Raw genomic sequence first — 21800 nt, forward strand, 5'->3', positions numbered from 1 at the left:
AAATTTATTCGGTCGCTATTTCGATTGCAGATTTGAAACTGAGGGTATTCAGTGGCTATTTCAGTCGCAAATTGCGACCACTCATTTTCGGTCGCTAAATCCTGTGACTAAATAGTTATTTTCTTGTAGTGTCTGATACCAATTGTTGTAGAATAAAAGGTGGACAACAAAATAAAATACTAAAAGAAGAAAATATACTAAGTGAAATAAAATAGAGCATGATGTTCATTATCTTTGCTAACAATACATTTATAGTGCTTGCAGTAACTGATTGAAATGCTTTTGCATAAAGTTTAGGAACAATTACTTAGAAAGACTTATTCAACAATTGAAACATAAAAAACAAATAAAGAGTTACGTGTTGTTCAAAAAATAAAACATCTAACATCCTTTAACGATATCTAATATAATGGTATTTTCTTTTTCAATTTATACCACCTCTTTTAAAAGCTTTAAAATTTAAAGTATATTCAATGTGAAGTATCCAAAAACCTTATTTAGTTAAAACTTTCTTTTGTTACTTTGATCATATTCTTTGATTTCATCTTTACTAATAAAATAAGTTTGAAAAATTCAAACCACATACCAAGCAAATGTTAATTGTAAAAAAAAAAAGAATAGACATTGAAATTTTGAAGTGTTTTTTTCTTCCTTTGAATAATAAAACCATCATTTTGATTCCTTATGCAAAAGATCAAGCAACTAAGTTTGAGGATAAGAATTTGTATGTTTGTTAATCATATTTATGTTGCACTTTGCAAAAATTATGGGCTAAAACTTTGACTATAACAAGCCGAAGGCCAAAGTTGGAGTTATCTCAGTTGTTGTAACTACCTCTGAAAAATCCTCTATAAGTAAAATAAGCTCAATAAAACATTTAAGAAGTTGAAAAGTGTTGCTAAAAAATAAACATAAGATAACCAAATAATAACTTAAGAGTTTGTTTTATAGATGATTAACCAAAATTTTATTTTGGACCACCACGATTCCTACAACTATACAAGCTCCACCAACAAAAACATTGTCATCACCGAGATCTGAGAAGAAAAAGAAGTAATGTTGATTCAATGTAAAGAAAGTCCCTAGAGTTGAGCATGTTTCCACCAACTCTGAAGTGTGTTATCATCGTGCCATATGAATATAATCATAAACAAGGTTAAATAAGGGGGTTTCTAGCTTTACTTAATGTGGAGCTATTATGCAATGTGGAACCCTATATAGTTTTGATTCCACCAAAGTAATGTTTATGTCACACAAGATCATCATTCATAATTAGAAGTCAAAGGTGACCGAGTTGCACAACCAAGAGGATAGAAAGGCTAAGGAGTTGGAAATAGTATTTAGGAAACTAAAGAAGCAAAATGTATTGTTGAACTCCCAACTAGCTTGTAACTAATAAGCAATTTTAATCAAAGATCAAAGAAAATGAAGTATTGTCAAAAAAGAGCTAACAAAACCAAAGAAGAGTTCCAAAAGTTTTGAAGATCAAGTTGAGATGAAACATCATCTAGTGAATGTAAAGAAAATAAAGGTTTTAAAGCTTTTGAATGCCAAAGAGAAAAAAACAAGAAAATATAATTAATGAGAACACTTTAAAGCTTCAAGAAGAGATTGACAAATTTGTTAACTCTCGTAAAAAGACTTGGAGGTTGGACTTTAGGATGCTAAAAATGATTTATTGAGTTGTTACAAGAAAAGTTTTAGAAAGGTCACAAGTCAATGTGATTTATTGAGTCTGACTAAAAGATTTTTAGCCTAGAAAAAAATGTAGTTGATGAACAACTTTATAGATAATTAAAATTTCAAATATACCTTATTTTTTATATAATTCCGAAAATATTAAGAATAACAAATTATAAGTTTGAAAATTAATTTTATGTCAAATTTACATTGAAATGTAAAAAATGGAAACAATTTGAGAACTAGTTAGGAAATAAAATTATTCTGTAATGCGTTGCTTTAGCAAAGGAGATGTGGGGAGTGATTTGGACTGCAGTGGTAAGTGAGTTGTGGAAGCATAGAAACAATGTAATCTTTAATGGGGGAGTTGTCAATGGTTTAGAAGTGGTTGCCTTGGTTCAAGTGAAGACTTGGTCTTGGATTACGTCCAAGCCTCTCTTTAGTTTGTTCTCCTTTTCCGAGTGGTGTCTCGAACCTTTGGTCTGTATGACGATGGTTTCTCGAATTATCTTTTAGCTCATATTTTTTTGGTTGAGTTAGGATTGTTTTGTAATTCTAGGCGTCTGGCGGTATGAGTATTGAGATGGAGTGTCTTAGGTATTTTATGTTTGTATAAGGGTTGAACCACCTTTGAAGTGATTCACATTTATTTATTTTTTTATTGCCAAAAAAAAAGGAAATAAAATTATTAGAGCTTGGCATCAAGTTTTAACTAATAATGATCTTTTAAAAATAAAAATTAAAGAATATTTGAGAACTTGTTAAAAAACTAAGTTTGAAAACAATAGAACTTTTTAAAAACCTAAATTTTGTAAGAGTTATGTTCTTAACATTAGTGGTCTGGTTTGTCAACCAAACTTCTACTTATGATTTGATTTAACAAAATTGTTGAAGAATTCATTTTACTAAAATAGGAATTGGGTACATGTCATTAAACCATCATATTTCTTATATTTTGGAACAAAAAAGACAGAAAAGTAAGAGTAATAAAATAGTCTAAGCCCTAAGGTGTTAACGGTAGAACACCATATTATTTTTCATCAATGCGTATTTAGTTAAAAAATTTAATAAAATCAAAATATTGCTTTTAATTTTTAAAATTATATAAATATTTCAAAAATATTTTCTACCAATTCTTACCGTCTTTAATGAAAAAAAAAAGTATTTAAGTTCCTCAAATTGTTTATAGATTACATGAATACATAATTATGACTTACGTCTTTTTATTTAAGAACACAAGACTCAAAATCATATGTTATGATTCACATTATAGACAAAAATTTATAGCTAATATTAGAACAAAAATCTTTTATTTAAGAGCCTAGTAATCAAAATATCATGATTGGATTCTAACTAGTAACATATCATCTTACTGAATTGATTAAAAAAACTTCAAGTAATTTTATGAATGGAAAGACTATTACAATACCTCTCTCTATCCAATTACTAATAGAGTTTTAAAAGAAAAAACTATTTTCCTTCTCCTAATTTTTCTCTTTAATTACTAAAGTGGTAAAAAAAAGTGATTTTGATAAAAAAAAACACACTATACTTCTATATAGTAAAGTAATCAACAAAGTAAATGGATCTTTCTGTGCTCACATTTATGTCCAAATTTCAATTTTTGAGTTCTCTTATGAGAATAATAATCTGATTTATCCCTTCTAAAGTTATGAAATACTTTAATTTAAATTAATAATAAATATACTCTTATTGTTTGCCTTGTGTATTCTTACCTCCTTAGTTTTACATTTGCTCATAAGAGAAAAATTCAGAATAGAGTTAATTTTACATGAAGTGCTATATCAAACAAACTGCAGTTCTGTAACCTTCCTCAGGTTCTTGGAAAGGTTTAGGAATTCTGTTTCTCTGAGTTCGAACAGTTCCAAAATAGACTGCAATTAAAAATAAAATTGTGACTGTATACTTTCCCTTTGTTCAGATGAGCACTCCACCACATCCAGAATAAGGAAAGAGCAGATAAGTTGATCACTTTAAAAAAATTGCAATACTCTCTTGCAGCACACCATGAAAATCCTAAAGTTTGATGTTTAATGAATGACATAAGTCTTGTTTTCTTTAATGAACTCCCTTTGACTTTATTTTCATAACAATGCAGATGTCACAAAGAATAACACTGGAAAAATTCACAGCAAAAAGTATTTTCTCAAGAATTGTTCAGCCTTATAAATTATATCATACAAATTATTCAACATATAAGATTTGTAACCCTGCTCATCATATTAAACTCCTATACATAAATAGCAATATCTGTCTCAGATTTCATCTGTCCAATGATGTTCCAATGTCGAACAGTCTTCCAAATTCAATCCATGTCTCTCCAAGGCAGCCAGATGCAGGCTCAGATTATTTCTCAAGTAATTAAGCTTCTGATTCGGTCGGATACAATCAACAGCATGCATGTAACATGTTAGTTGAGAGTTGAGACACATTCTCTGATTGGTGCACCTTCAATTTCTCATCTTTCTTCAATATAACATTCTAAATGAAGAAAGTTGAGAATTCCATGAGATCTGTGCATGGATCTTTGTTTAGTTGGGACCCCAGCAACTCAAGTACATAACAGTTCTCAAAGATTCCTCTGACTGCTGAGCTTTTTCATCTTTGAATTTTGCCGAAGCCATGGCAGATGACTGAGAAGAAAGTTTACTGGTGTGAGACAAAGACCTCATATTATGTTTAGCATGTTGCTGTGCTGATCTCAACACGCTGTTCCACCTGCAGATGCCCTGGTCCTTCAAGGCCTCCACCACTCCAACACTTGCAGCCACGGTCCAAGTCCAAGCACGGCTTGTAGAACTCATTCTTGACTCTTGAACAACTACAAAGTAGATGATGCTAAAAGTTTTTCCTTGTGTGTGTGGAATGTAAGAACAAGGTAGTATGAAGTGTGTAGTTTGATGTGTTTATGGAGAATATGGACGATCTGAAGATGAATGAATGGAGTGCAGGTTGTTGTTGACATATAGTGAGATATGGCGGTAGTGGAAAATACAGGCAGTGGTTTAGTTTGTGTGCAAAACAAGAGGTAGTAATAAGTACATGGTTTTGGTTTGTCGGGTGTGATAGGTGTGTTTTGTTTGTTAGACTATGAAGATCTAATCCAATAAAGAATCTACAGTTTGTATGAAGGACTTCACTCTTGTTGTAGGACCACATAACTTTAATTCTGCACATTGTTTAATGAAGCCAACAATCTTATTTGAAACCACTTCTGAGGTGAAAATAACTGATAGATATAAATTTATATATATATATATATATATATATATATATGAATTAACTTTACCATACATGTGGGTAAGATGCATGAAAATTCAATATCATAAGAGATCATTTTGAATGGTTCATGTATCAGCGTATACAGCACGATTTTAAGAACTTGTCACTGTCTCTTGTTAAATTTTATATATGGATTAGAGTATCCAGATCCAATTAATTCATTTATTTCTTATCCCGAAAAATTAAATTAAATGACTCACATCTAGACTGGATAATACAGAGTTAAATAACAATCTCTCTTAATATAAAGTTAGAAGAGTATATGAAAGTTTTTAATAGCAATTTTACTTTAAAAAAATAGGAAAAAAAACATTTATTTGTCATAAATTCATAAAAGGACTAAAGTTAAGAGTGTTAAATTGTTTTTTCCCTCTGAATATTTCTATTTTGAATGAACAAAATTATTAAAATTATTTTTTACACAATATACATATATATATATGTGTATACATATATATATATGTGTATATATATATATATATATATATATATAAAGAGAGAGAGAAAATATTAGATATTGATAGAATGTATAATATACAAAAGTGTTCATATATCTTTACTTTCAACTTTATTAGAATTTTAGATTAACATTAAATAATTAGGGTTGCCTACTATATCTTAAATAAAAACTAGATTTAACTATCCATGATAAATGACTGTTGCAATTTTCTATGTACTTAAAAGTGATTAGAATAAAACACCAACATTATATCTTGTCCCTATTCTTACTTGGGACAAATAGACAACCTCTACCTCTAAACAATACTTCCAAGATAAGAAAGATTTATAAAAGTATATGCAGACTAACTTATTTCATCACTTCATCATTAACAGTTAATTTTTTTTTTCTATATATCTCTTGTAATTACCTACATTTTTTAGTATTTTATTTTCTTTCACTGTGTGTAAAGTAGACTTAATTAAGGTGTCTACAAATGATTTTGTTCAGGAAAGTTCAATATGGGCTGAATTTAGTAGATACTATGGACCTATATGATTTTGGGTAAGGGATTTGTATGAATTTTTTTATAAAAAAAAATAAAAAATTGGAGCATTAAATTGTTTATCCAACTAATTCACTTGCTACTAAAGTTAACTTTTGCACAATTTAATCCAACTAATTCACTTGCTACTAAAGTTAGATTTTGCATCATATACTCCAAACAAAAATTTCAAAGTTACAATTATGTTTTTCTGTTTGTTTTGTCTCTTCAAGTGTCTCATCGATTAGGACCACATTATCTAGTAATCACTTCTCCTCTTAAAAGATTGATTTTGATTGATCAATTGGTAAGACCTTTCAATCTGTCTATTTGCTAAAATCTTGTAAAACAACCTACTAGGATATTAATTGGTCTAAATAAGCTTTTTAGATTGTAGCAATAAAGGAGGATTACATCCTTTAGCAATCTGATCACAAACCTGAAATTCCTGAATTGCCCTTACTAGATAAGGAATGATATATGATATCTAATTGATAATATAAAAAAATGATATTTTTATTATTTTATAAAAATTTAAATAAAAATAGAGTTGTATAGATTTAAAATAAGATTGTATGTATCATTCTTCTAAACTAGATAGTGTTGATAGTACTCCATTGATTCATAGTAAAGCTAAAATTCAACACATCTCACCGAAGTTTTTACAACTATCACCACTTCAAACATATTTTTAATTTCAACTTATGTTACCTCTGCAGTGAGACCATTATCCTCTTCCATAATTTATTTTCTGAAAGGATGATGATACTCTGTCTCTTTTCTATCACATTCAACTTACAACTCTATATATTAAGTAAATATAGGTGAAATATAAAGTGCTAAAGAGATATTTTTCTTTTTGGAATTCTACTCTTTCAATCCTAACAATGCTCCTTTGGCCTTGGTATCTCTATTGTATCAATATTTGATACAGTGAAATGTTTCTTCTCTGTGCTTTTTTTTTACTATCAAGGGTTTCCATAAGGTCTTACAAGAATTCCACCAATACACTCAGGAGAAACAACAAAAGTTCTAAGTCCTTACAAATTAACACAACTTCCAATCTAAAACATAACTTGCCATAGGTTTTGAGTTAACTTTCTCATTTCAACTTAATTTTACAAAAAAAAGGAACATCACATCTCAGCAAATAGTTAGAGAAATAGCTAATCTATCGCTTGGAACCAGACAAATAGTAAAATCTTGTTATAGATAAAATTACTTTATGTTTATTAAACAGCCTACTAGTTTTTATATCCTCCAATTATCTTCCTTTGAGTTTTTTCATAACAAGACGGGGATGCCTTAAAAAATAACAGGAAAATTTCTTAATATCATGTAAAAAAACCTATACATATATAGTTCTGTCACAAGTGTAAATGATTATTTAATCCAGCAAATTAAGGCTATTGCCACGAATTAAAAGCCATTGCCTCACTCTTCAAAATTCAATCCATGTTTCTCTCCAAGGCAACAAGTTAAATGGCAAGCTTAACATGCTCAGTTCAAGCAGCATATTCCATTTCCTTATCTTTCTTGGCTTCATAATCAAAGAAGAAGGAAGGAAAAATATCATGGTCCATTGCATAAAGTCCATGAATCTTTGTTTAGTTGGGACCCCAGCAACTCAAGTACATGACAGTTCTCAAAGACTCCTCTGACTGCTTAGCTTTCTCATCTTTGAATTTTGCAGAAGCCATGGCAGAGGATTGAGAAGAAAGCTTCTTGGTGTGAGACAAAGATCTCATATTATGTTTAGCATGTTGCTGTGCTGATCTCAACACGCTGTTCCACCTGCAGATGCCCTGGTCCTTCAAGGCCTCCACCACTCCAACACTTGCAGCCACGGTCCAAGTCCAAGCACGGCTTGTAGAACTCATTCTTGACTCTTAGAACAACTACAAAGCAGATGATGCTAAAGTGTTTTTTTTTTTTTGTGTGTGTGCGGATTGTAAGAACAAGGTAGTGTGAAAGTTTGATCTGTTTATGGAGAATATTGATGGGCTGAAGATGAGTGAATGGGGTGGGTGAAGACTGTTGTTATATAGACAGTGGAAACACAGACGCTAGTTTAGTTTGTGTGAAAAACCAGAGGTGAAAAGGCACACGGTTTTGGTTTGTGAGGTGTGTTGTGTGTGTTTTGGTTGTTAGATCATATAAGGAAGGATCATGTTGTAGGACCACACAACTTCAACTTGCACCTGCCAATGCTGGATTATTACTCATTGGAAGCGACAAAAGACTATGGCTTTTTTTAGTGAAGGACAGAAGATGATAATGCTTACGTGTTTTTGAGTGGTTTATCAGACAACTGAGACAACTGAGTACATTGTGTTTTTTATAAGGAGAATCGTACAGTACAGAACATAAGTTTGATAACAGGTGAAGCCAAAAACCATTAGAGAGAATGAAAGTAGCTGGTATACATATCAATTGGTGTGGCCAAAATACCTGGACCTTATCACATATGGATTAACCTTAGCAATGTACGAGTGGATCAGAACTGGATAAGAGATATATACGAGAGATAAACCATTTCATAAGAAATTAAAAAAACTGGTGCTCACATATTAACTTATTAACATGTAATGTTCATTTTGTTTTCAGAGTGAAATCCTAATTGTGCTATTAAATAAAGAAAACTAGCTGCATGAGATTCTTGGTCACTAATATGAGGAAAATCCATGCACTGTGTTAAATGGTCTGGTGGTAATAAAATCCAGAGTATTGCATGAACGAATGAAAGGTTGAATCAGAATTTGTGTTCAGAGAAATTTAATCATTTCTATCTTTAATTTAATAAAATAGTGTATTTACAATTTTTTACTCCATATCATTTCCTTACCTTTGTTTTAGTGTTTTGAGAGTGAGATAAGCTCTTGTTTGCCTTTTTTTTTTTCTTCCTGATGTTTCAATTGAAGTGCTCAGATTTAAGAGTTATGTGCAAATCGATTTCTATAATGAACTAAACTTCAAATTAATTTTATACTTATCTTGGATAAAGAAACAGAAACACAAATTGTGGGCAACAGGATACTCTTTATTTTCAATCTTTATGTTCATTTACATTTCTTTATTATTTATTTTTCATTTTCAGTACCTCATTTTACATCTATCAATTTTTGGGTTTATTTTGGATAAAAAAAATATATTTCTCTTCTATCCCAACACCCCTAGTGTAAAAAGAAACTTATTTTTCATTTTACTTACCAAAAAAATCATGTCACACTTATCACAAGTGATTAGTGCCATAAAGAACACCTGTGTGATTTAAATATATGTATTGGTTTCATAGTAAGATAGGATTATATTTTGTAAAAATATATTAACCCATAATAGGCTTTTGCTTGGGAATTACGTAGGAATATAGCATAGGATAGTGTTGGTTAAATAAATTAAATTGTGTTGACATCTTATTTTGATTTGAGACTCACTTTAAGAAAGCTTTAGAAATAAAAACTGTAAGAAATATATACATTTCTGTAGGTACCAAAACTTTAGGAGTCTAAAAAAGTGAAATCACACAAATTTGGAAGTTTTTTTATGTGACAATTTAAACTTATATATAATAATTAGATTTTCACTCAATTGGTTAGAATTTTATTACAAATAGAAAAATATCTTAAATAAAAATTATAGAGGATACAATAATTAAGCACACCTATTAAATATGATGTCTATTCAATTGGTCTTATCTTGGTACTCAACAAAATCGTAACACACACCAACCACTGTAACCATCAAAATTTTGCAAAATCAGTTCACCAACAGCAGGATGTTATGAACACGCATCAGGCCACCATTAATTCATAGACGTACGTGACTGATCAGTGGCATATCATATCTTGGTGGTAATATGAATCATATAATGCTCAAAGTCTAAGAATTGGGACCCCAAGTACTCAAATACATCACTGTTCTAAGAGACTCCTCTGCCTTGCTTCTCTTCTCATCTCTCAGCTTATTTGAAATTGCTGAAGAAGAGGAAGAAGAAGAAGAAGAAGAAGGAAAAGTCAGTTTCTTGGCCTGAGTTGCTGACCCTATTTGGTTCTTGGCATGTTGAGCCACAGATTTCATTGTGTTGTTCATTTTGCAGTAGCCTTGATCCTTCAACGTCTCCACTACTCCAACAGTGGTTGCAACAACCACCAAAGCTCCACGATTTGCACACATGTTAAGTTATCCTTTAGTGTGTATTCTGATATGAGTTGAAGTTACTAAGTGTGAATGTGATTTGGTGCTTATATAGATTAAAGATGGAGGCTTGGAGGGGAAAAACCGGTTGCTATTTTGGTTGTAATAGGTGGTTTGAATTGTGTGGTTTTTGTCTTCACTCTGCATATCTTAGTTGCCACATTCACATCTCTTGTGTGTCTTTAATGATTCTCTTTTGTCTTCATACAGCTGAGAAGCTTTGGTTGAATATGCATATTCTAATTATTTGTGGCGGCTGCAACTTCCATTATTAAGAGGCTTTTGCACATGGTTTTGCTTGAAGCCCATAATATAACAATTTTGGACCCGTAGTTTGGGAGTGCTTTTTTAGCGCCGATGCTTTCAACTGTAGAAAGAAATATCTTTTCATTAATTACAATTATAAACGGATGACTTTACACCCTTCAATAGTTATCAAAAGTTACATTTTTATTATTTATTCAATTATAAAGATTTGGTGGGAGCATATAAATACCAATCCAACACTATTATAATATATGTTTATTTAACATTCTCCACTTACACTGTTAAATAAACTTGTCTTTAATACATAGGAAGCATAAGGGCCCAGAAAGTTCTACATCTTATCTTATTCTATATACATTATAAATTTTAATTTCAATATTCTTAATTCTTATCTTTCTACAAATAAATAAATTTATTCCACATGAAACTCTAAAATCAACATGACCAAATACCTTAGGAGTAATATTACTCATATAATTTCCATATATCCAACAATTTTTTTAACATAATATAATTAATGTAATTACAATATGAAATGTTACTTTAACTAATATGATAATCTTTCTTAATTTAGGTGCAGTATTAAAATTATAAAGTATTAAAATTATAAATATTCCACACCAATTAAAGTAAATATACACATTAAACAATGTTTATTATCTTCACCTACCTCATATCAAATTCTAACATAGAATCAGAATATCTTTTACAAATATCTCCACCTTCAGCGACCGAATATCAAAGACCTTGTAATATATTTAACTAGATTATCCCGCAAAAGTGAAGTACTTTCCAATCCAAGAAGAACAAAAGTATAAAATTGTAATTATTTATTAAAAAACCATAAATATCATAATAAATTACCGTATAACCTATAGATATACATTTTTTAAAACACTCAGTTAAAATTTAATTAGCTATATTTTTATAAAAATTTGATAAAAAATAATTATTTTAGTTTTATTTAAAAAATTGACAAAAAATTCGTTATTTTGGTTTATTTTTCTTTAAAGTGTGTATAACTAATTTTTAAGAGTTAAATTTATTTATCACATCCTGCATTTATCTATTTATCACTATTATTATTGATGATGATAGTTTAAATAGGTCAGGTTTTAAAGACGTTATAAAAAAATTTGCGTATAACAATGTGTTAATTATGTTAGTTATTAATAATTAAAGTTAAATGAGTTTTTCATTATTGTATATGAGTAATCTTAGTTTTGATATTAATGAAAGGGCTTATCATTCAATTCTCGTAACGTGAAATCATTAATATTTGTCTTCTGTTTAATTACTTGTGTATCTAAATAAAGGTTGCATGAGTATTCAAATGATATGTAATGTTCAGTTAATAGGCGACTTATATATATATATATATATATATATATATATATTAGCTTAAAAATAAATAGTTTGTATATTCTAAAATTCTTAGGATTGGAGAAATAAAATAAGGCAAAATATTATACAGGTGGAAAATTAAAATTCTCTCAGTCAACATCACTATTGACTTGCATGCACCATATCACTGCACCAATTTCAATACACGGTGAATATTTTTAAATAAAGTAAGGAACAAATAAAATACATTTCGAATGTATTTTTGTAGAATATATTTTCAGATTATTTTTTCTAGAACAATTTTTTTGTATTGTAGATTTTCTTTTAAATAGGATTTTGATTTCTAAATTTTATTCTGAATTTTTATTTCTAAAACAAAATAATATCTTTCAAATCTGTTTGTCCACAATGTAGTATTTCCAATTTTAAATTTTATTTTTGAAATGAAAGATATTTTTAGAAATTTAAAAATATGTAGGGTGCAGGTTAAGAAAGGTTGAGTGTAGGAAGAATTTTTCCTAATGACCGTATGAGATAAGGGTCCATGGTGCTTCGTCGTAGGATCCAAACTAGACCCAAATCATATTCAAATGAGGGCAATTGCACTCTCCATCCAATGATTTTAGGGTGTTTATTCCATAACTTCTAACAAATTTGTTCATGCACCCCATTTTTTGAAAAAAAAAAACTATTTTACTATTTGTGAAAATGACTTCTAGATTTTTTTTTTTCAGAACACTCTTCTGGAATTCATGAATTTTTTTATGAAAAATATTTTGACCATTTCACCTGATTGAGATGCAGGAAGAAATTTGATAGAATGTAGAAAGAAATACTCTAATATTATACCAATGATTTTTTATTTTATACTAATGATTTTATACTTCTACCCAATCAATTTTTAAAATTATAAATGATTTTAGACCAATGATTTTTTATTTTAGACCAATGATTTTAAATTTGCCATCCAATCAAATTTTGAAATTATAAAATTATCCTTTCAATATGCTAAAAGGTAGAATTAGCCGTAAAAAAAAGTGACGGTGATGAACACTAAATAGTGTCAACAAAACCTTTATTATTAAAAAAAGAAAATGATTTTTTGACACTCATATTCCACCCTACATCTCAATAAATATTAATATTTTAATCATTTTAATTTTAAAAGTTATTTTAATATTTTACATTTTGTTTATATTTTCATTAAGGAGATTTTTTCTTTTTTTAAATTTTTTTATTACAAATATTAATATTTTGTTGTGTGTGTAAAGTGGAGCAAGGTGTAAAAATATTATCACCTTAAAATAATTAAATGAAACGTGGGTAAGTGTGGGTTATACTCACGTAAACTTTAAAAAAAAATTAAGTTTTGGTCAAACAGTCACTACTAAAAATATAAATAAAAAAAAAGTTTTAAAGGTTAAGCCATGTATTTTCAAATTAAATTTAAATAGATATAAGATTGTGAAACTTATGTAAATAATTAATTTTTTTATTTATTTGAAAACTACTCAGCTGGAGAAAAGACTGAAAACTGAGCCTGGGCGTGGATGCAAATTTGTGGGACACTATGAAAACTGAGCATAAGAATGGGTGCTAATTTTAACAAACACCTTAAAATTATTGATTTTATGTGAAATTAGTTTGTTACGTTTCTTTAACACTTAGAAACAAATCTCCGTTGACAACCACGAAAGGATGTGTGTGTCTTTGGGAGCTTTTCCTCGTGTTCCTCTATATCTCTCTCCTTACGTTAGTAATCTCTCTTCCTTTTCATTGTCGATTTTCTATAAAGAATTTACTTTTCATTAAGTGTAATTGTAATTTTTACTAAACTAAATGTATATTATTTCAAAGGTTAGTTATCATCCAAGAGATTATGTATGTTCACAAATTCATAATCAATTATGAAATTAAAGGGGTTGCACTGGATGAAGTACTTTGGAAGGTTGTTTCAGGAATTTTGTGTTTACAACCTATTCAAGTATTAGTTCCCCGATTCTTATAAAAAATGATGTTCTTATCATGTTTAATTTATGTTATCAGCTTCTAGGTGTAGACTTGATATTAGAAACCCTTGCAAATATGTCAAACATTAGAGAGTCATACCGTGAGAATGATTTCAACAAGGGTGGTAGTGGAACGCATTGTATAACCTTGGACATGGTTTCTAACTTAGGATTTGTGTTTGGAGCAAGTTTAAACAACTCAAATGAGACTAGGATTGTTGTGGGTGAAATATTTGTGGGAAAAATAAATGAACTGAAAATAGCGGTTAAAGAATCTAAGAACAATCATAGAAGGTTATATATGCACAAGCGACAATTGATGGTGTTAAAATGGATAGTATTGACACTAATTTAGTTGTGATGAGGGTATGATCTTTCTAACCCTTTAGTCAAACTACTAATACATTGTAGAATAATAAGTTTTAAAATAGTTAACCTAGCTTAAATATTATCCTATTTTGATAATTATCTTTCCATCTACTTTCAGGAGTTACTTTTTCCTATAAATGAATATAGGAAGTCTCTTCAATCTTTGGCATATTAGGATGAACCATGGAAGTATTTAGGGTTTTGTTTGTTTTTACGTTAAATCATTTACATGTAAAACTTCCTAAGATCAAATAATATTTTGTTGATTTGTAATTTGTTGAGAGACAAGAGAGATAAAAATATATTTTTTACAGAAATTTCTGAAATTGTTATAGAAATTTGAGAAGTAATTTTCAGGGAAAAATTCTGGATGATTTGCTATGGGATACTATTGTAATAATAAAAGGTGAATAACTCATTAAACATTGAACAATAATTCTTTTTTGGGTTTTTTTACACCATTTGGACTCCCCTGGGGTAGAACTAAGAGCAGCAAAGCTTTTCCTACCAAGTTTCAACATTGAAAAAGCATTTATGTAGCTTGGTAAGAATTCATAGGTTTAGACATTATAGGCTTGATTTGTTGAAATATCAAGGCTTTAATGTAGAGGAGGAAAGAGTAATAGAGATTGAATAATTTGAAATTGTTGTTGTCTATATATTATGCTAAAAACACAAAAAATAGTCTGTGATTTTACAAAAATATGCAAGATACTAATAATCTCTCAATCAATTTTTATCTATTTTATAGATAGATCATTATTATTTTTTCATTACAAATATGTTACTTATAGTAGAAATTTTCATTTTTACGACTATTTTTTATTAAATTTAAAAATTCACTGTATTTTATATCATTAATTATTTTTACAATATTTGAATATTTGTCTGCATCAACAATTTCTAGGTATTATTATAATTTTATCGATGATTATTGATTCTTACCTTCTTATTATCACCATTAAAAGGATAATTTATTCAATATACAAATAAACAATATAAAATATAATTTTGTTCAGATAACATATAGGCTAACTAAGCCCACATTTGCTTAAAAATTTTGTGTGGTCAACATGTAGGTTAAGCATATGCTTATTTAAATAAATAATATAAAATATATTTTTTTTGTGGACAACATGTAGACTAAGTCTATGCATGTTTAAAAATTGAGTGAGTAGTAAGCTAAATTCACGCTTGTTTAAATAAAAAATAAAAAATATAATTTTTGTGTGGACAACATGTAGCTAGGTTTATACAAAAAACACACCACGCATACCTGTCACTATTTTTACGTCAAACATATTAGTTCCAAATTTCATTAAACGTTAAGTCCACTATAGTTACACTTTTTCGCCTGTTATATATAGCTAGTGTTACTTTTTGAGTCATCCTAATAAACATATTTTTTAGTGTTTATTTTAAAATTGAAAATTTGAAATTAAAAAATATATTTTGAAAAGAAAATTCATAATATAATTTTGTATTCCTGAAATGAAATTTCATAATAGAATTGAAAATCTAAAATTTCATTTTGAAAAAAAAAAAATTTAAAATACAAAAATGCATTTCACAAAAGAAATTTGAAAAATAAAATCCGGAAACATATTTGAAAAAAAAAAGTCCTGAATGCAAGAAAGTGTTATGAGAACTCAAATCCATAAATGTATACCAAAATATTAAATTCTGAATACATTTTGAGCTGCACTCTCATACCTATTTAAAACTACAGAAGATATTTATAATTTCGCACCAGGAAGCAATTGTCTCGAATGAGTGAGTAGTGGAACCCATGAATAACGACCACATAATAGGTGAAAATGAAAGATGAGAAGAGTTGAAAATTTTGTTGATTTCATTGGATGGTTCCTTGATAATTGGACATTTTTAATTATGCTATTCTTTTACCTTTGATGTTCTTTGTTTTCTCCGTCAAGTTTAGCCATTACTCCATTTTATTATTCATTATGCACTGTTTTGGATAAATGTTACTGTAGAATCCCCCACTAGTATACTCTTTCCTCACCAATCACTATCACAAATTACCAACTTTCTTGGTAAATGTTAAAGAATTCTACTCCAAATCCAGTTTTCCACGCTCCATTTACAATAATTCTATCACTTTTCGCATACAGATATCAAACCTTACATAAACACTCCAACATTCTCGTAATAACAGAACAAAAGTAGATAATAGAGACTCCATTATTGAGTCTTAATTCGACATTTAAAAAGCTCTATGTACACTACAGCTGCTGCATTCTTTTTCAGAAAAGTTAATTAAGAAAACACTAGTTGTGGTGGTAATGATAAAAAGACTCCATTTTGAATAACATTTTCACACAGGAAAAAAAAAATACATTCTCTCATGAGTTCAAATTAATTCACATAAAAGGTCTATCTTATAAATAAATTAATATTAACTCATGAAAGAAGTTTATCTCTTCATTCATTTTTTTCTTAATTTGTGCAAAAGAGAGTCTAAATATCATACCTGCCAGTCACTGCTACTCACTGTTCTAGAGGATTTGATGAAGCTGTGAGGCTTTAGTTAGGACCCCAACAACTCAAGTACATGACAGTTCGAAGAGATTCTTCAGCTTTTTTAAATCTGTGAGCAGCATCGACATTACTGTTCTTGTTGGCTGCCTGATGAAGCACATTCTCGAAACCATTGTTAACACCAAGAGGAGTCTCTGAGTTAGAGGGAGCTGGGATTCTTGAGGAGCCACCTTTGTGAGAAGTTACGAGGTTGTCTTTTGTGGGTCTATCTTTGATTTCTTCCTCCATGCTAGGAACCACACAGGAGAATATCTCACCTGATGCTGATGCACCTTGCAATCAACTGCAACAACTTCAAAAGCATCACACTTCCCTCACTCATGGATTTCTCGAGAAGAAGGCTAGAAGTGGTTAGGTTCGATCGGACTATGAAGATGAAAGAAAACAACTTGCTATAAAGAACAAAAGATGCCACACAACTCACTCATTTAAAAATTTGAACTTTGCATTGAATTAGAGACAGGAGATATTCTAACTTCCGACTAGTCTATCCGAATATAGATGAAGATTATTAGGTGGTAAAAGTCGAAGAAAATTCATATAAATGAGTATGTGTTTGAAAGATCATATGGATTTATCCTGTTATGTAAGTCTATTTATTCAGATTTTCATATATAGATATACTTGTGTGGAGAGATATCAGGTGAACTAGTATGAAAAATGCAAATCTTTAACTCTAAATTCAATGCATAAATCTTTCACAAGTAAAATGAAGTGTTTATATATGTTTGTTAGTGTATTTCTCGAATGAATAATATTGAACATGAATTATTTATAAATATTTTACTTTTTAATACAATAAAAATAGTGTGTAATGATTTGTATGTTTGTGATCGTATGATTTGGATCTAAAGATGATTTATTATACGAAAATATAATTTGTTGCTTGTGGTAAAACTCCTAAAAAAAATATATTTTAATAATATTATATATATAATATAATTTTTAAAGTGATGTAATAGGAGTTAATTCGATAAAGATCAAACTTTAAATAATTTCATATGTTATATAGAATTATAAAATTTTCATTTAAGTGTAAACTAAAAAGATATAATGTAAATATCTTAATATTGTGAGTTTTATTTTGAACAAACATTCTAAACAAAAAGTATTAGACTATAGAAAAACATTTCATATTGTTTTAATCATAGTTAGAAAATTGTTTTTGAAAACGTAACTATGGAAAGAAATTTATATAATTTATTTTTCCTTTCAACACGTTATTTTGAAAATGTTTAGCTTAATTATATAGTTTTCAAATAATTATCAATTATTTTTAAAAAATCATTTCACAATATTTGATGAACTTATTATTAAAAAATCATTAAATAAAAATAATTTTAGAGATAAAAAATAATTAGTTATTATATTGACTAAATTAAATATTATTTTATATATTAAAAAATATTAATATTTAAAGTAATTTATAAATTTATAAAGTAGTTTCTTAGTAATTAATGTTTTCAACAGCAACTTCTAAGAATTTAAAAATAGTTGTTATCTTTAACATTTGTATCTAATCATAATTTTTAAAATAATATTAATTTTTTTTTAAAATAATTAATTATTTTTTATTTTTAAAATTGATTTTTATTTAATAATTTTGTTGTAGTGATTATATTTATTTTTTAATTGATATTTATAAAAAATATAACATAACAAAGTTTCATGAAAATTAAAATACTTTCTCAAAACATCTTATACTTTTCATACATGACCATTCTATTATTAAAATTAAGTGCTGATTATTAAAATTAAGTTATTGTAATTTATTTAATATGCAATACCCTTCACTCTAAGTAACCATCACTTTGCTGAGCAAAAGAAAAGTAACCATCACTTATTTAATATGCAATAAGTTGTCCTTGGCACACGTCATCCCACACGTGCACCAACATGCTGACGTGTCTCCCACCGTGCGAGATACAAGAGAATATTTCGTAGACTTACTTATATATTTGTTAATACATAATCGATAAAGTTACTTATATCTTTGTTAATAATGTTAACAAGTAAAACAAGTATGGATATATTTAATTTAATTTACAATATAATAAAATAATATATATTTAATATAATTTTTTAAATTTTTAAATTTTGTTTGAATTCTATTTATAATTAAAGTTAATTTTTAATAATTATTACATATATTGATTAAAAACTTAACATTAATATCTAATTAAATTTGAATAACATAATATTTATATATATATAAATAATTAAAAAACTTTATATATAATAAAAAAATATTTTTAAATGAATAAAAATTAAATAAAAAAGTTGGCTTATTTTATAATTATTAAAAGTATATTTAAATCTTTATTTTATTTATAAAAGTAAAATTAAAAAAATCTATTTAAAAGAAAGAGTTTAATTATATTCCAGGAAGTAATATTGATACTGGGTTATTGATATCTAAACAATGCCAACTAATCCTATGGTTAAGCTAATTTAATGCTGGTTTATTTTTCTTCACCAGGATTACAGCAACAAGGAGGGTGGTCCTTTAATTTTTTATAAATTTTTAATAAGTACAAAAACAGTTTATGATGATCCACGTTATTTTCATAATTATATTTGCCAAATATACAAAAATTAAATTTTAAAAAAATGTTTTGATGATCCACATTATTTTCAATACAACTTACTAGTATAAACATAATTTCAAGTTAAGTAAAATTATTTAACAAAATTTATATGTAAAAAATGTTGTTTAAATAAATCACTATATTTTAAATTAGAAAAAGTTAGTAGAATGAATAGATTAAACTTATTATGGAGGTCACAATTTAGTTATGTTTTTTTAAAATCAATTATAAAAATCCATATTCAAAACACACTCATTAATTGGCTCATAGAATAGTACTCTGAATATAAAGCTGCATCTATCTTTCAGGCCAATAACTAAGTTACTAAATGAGATGTTCCATTTGTCATGTTTTGGTTGTTGTTTAGGCTCTGCAAAAATTTATGACCAGTTAAGATTCTCTAATTGTACAGAAGATAATAAATTAAGTACTATACTGCTATGTCTTTATCTTTTGAGATTTTTTTATTCTGTTATAACTTTTCTTACTTCTTCCATGTGAAAATTTGATGATTAAGCCTTTTAATTCTGTTTTTAAAACTTTTCCCATTTTCAAGTTTTGTCAATTTTTTTCTTATATTTTTACTTAAATAGACATCACATTTTCTTGTATTTGTAATTAGAGGTAATAATTAAAACTTCAGATATATGACATAAAGTTTTTTAGATCAAATATATGATTTTATCAGTAATATCAAATATTTTTTAAGCATCATGCAATAACCTTACAAATATAAAAGAAAAGAGGAATAAACTGAGTAACTCTCGTGCCTTAATTATTTTCTTATAAAAAAATATTAAAAAACTGTTGTCTTTTCTTAAAAAGGATAACTTCTATCCACTTTTTTCATATTTTAAGTGTGATTTAAACATTTTTATTAATTATGTTTAATTTGATCTTAGGCTTATAGAGTGGTCAAATTTTCTTAAAAGACAAAATCTTTTACTGGATTTGAGAGATAAAAAAAACGAGGAATGTACTAAAAGTGAAATAAAGTAAGGAGTTTGTGTTTGTTAAATACACAAGGCACGTTGTCTCCTAAAGCATTGGAGCAAAGGGCATATCTGTGAAGATAAGAACACGACAAAACACAACACTTCTCTGTTCCTCAGTGGATAAGACTGAGACTAGAGCTCCACGTTTCACTCCTACATATAATAAATAACTTCAAATATTTTGTTTCAATCTAACTTTACTCTTTTTTTTAATGCCACCCACCCCTAACTTATAGGGTACTTTAACTTAGGAAAGAAATATAATAAAAGACAAAAAAATATAAGTGAAAAAAGAAAGAAACATATATTTAGTTCAAATCTTATTAGGGATTAATAATGTAATTAAATATTCTTTTAGCTCTGTCATAGAAGGTATACAGAAAATCTTCAAAATATTTTCTTATAACTATCTAATTTTAGGTTTCATATATGTCAATTTTAAATAGCTCAAAGCTTTCAAAAAAGTTTCTATCAACAAGATGTTTAACTCATAATTCCTAAATATAGTTTCTCATAATTTTTCTATTCATAATTTAGTCTAGCAAATCTCCCAATTTTTTTAAGTGTTTTGTAACAAGCGAAAAAGCAAGACACTGTTTAAGGGACAAATATATATATATATATATATATATATATATATATATGGTTTTTTTCCTTCACCTCCATCATTTCTTTTGCCACCTCCATACACTTTTAAAATTTCAAAATTACTTTTCAGTAAAAAAGATAAATATAGAAACATTTTGTCGTAGAGTAAAAAAAGAAGGTGTTTGGTGTTTGTTGTTATCGTGGTAGCAGTGCTCCTTGTGGTGGTGTCACTACAAGAAAATCATCAAATAAAACCAATTTTTAGAGACTAAAATACTTAGTTGCAATATTAACTAAATTAGAGACCATTTTAGAAACTAAAAAAATAAATTGGTTTCTAAATTAGTTTCTATTATTGTTAAATCGTTTCTAAATTGGTATCTAATTAACTACCAAGGTTTTAACTACCAATTATTTAGATCCTAAATTTGGTAGCAAAAACCTTGGTTGCTAATTAGATACCAATTTAGAAACCATATAACAATAATAGAAACTAATTTAGAAACCAAACATTTATTTAGTCTCTAAAATGGTCTCTAATTTAGTTACTATAGCAACTAATTATTTTTTGTCTCTAAAATTGGTTTCTATTTCATGATTTTTTTGTAGTGTGCGTTGTGGTTGTAGTGGCGGTGGTAACTGTAGTGGTGGTGCCGACAGTGTTGCTATGGTGGTGTTAGTCATAGTTGGCTCTTCATTGTTAGGTAAGTCTTCAATCCGGTGCCTTAAATACTTATTTTCTTTTTGGTTAATCCGCCGGATCAACGAATTACATAATCAGTAATGATTAATGTGAAGAAATGATGTCCTGGATTACATAATACAAAACTCAATTTTGGATCCAGAATAACATTTTGGATTATTCAATCCATAATAGAATATCATGTGTCGCATCATCGTAATTTGGAATGTTTTTTCGGT

At 28.0% G+C, this 21800-nt stretch overlaps 2 protein-coding genes across 2 annotated transcripts; both read right to left on the reverse strand.

Annotated features, from left to right (window-relative positions):
• Positions 1-3826: 3826 nt before the first annotated feature.
• Positions 3827-4647, reverse strand: LOC137835493 (uncharacterized). The gene has a single exon (XM_068644026.1). It carries the CDS (start codon positions 4503-4505, stop codon positions 4233-4235), a length of 273 nt encoding a protein of 90 aa, XP_068500127.1. The 5' UTR covers positions 4506-4647; the 3' UTR covers positions 3827-4232.
• Positions 4648-7267: 2620 nt separating this feature from the next.
• On the reverse strand, positions 7268-8089 carry LOC137835494 (uncharacterized). The gene has a single exon (XM_068644027.1). The coding sequence runs from the start codon at positions 7844-7846 to the stop codon at positions 7574-7576; it is 273 nt and encodes a 90-aa protein (XP_068500128.1). The 5' UTR covers positions 7847-8089; the 3' UTR covers positions 7268-7573.
• Between the last annotated feature and the right edge of the window lie 13711 nt (positions 8090-21800).

The sequence above is a fragment of the Phaseolus vulgaris genome, chromosome 5, assembly GCF_000499845.2.
Source record: "Phaseolus vulgaris cultivar G19833 chromosome 5, P. vulgaris v2.0, whole genome shotgun sequence".
NCBI lineage: Eukaryota > Viridiplantae > Streptophyta > Magnoliopsida > Fabales > Fabaceae > Phaseolus > Phaseolus vulgaris.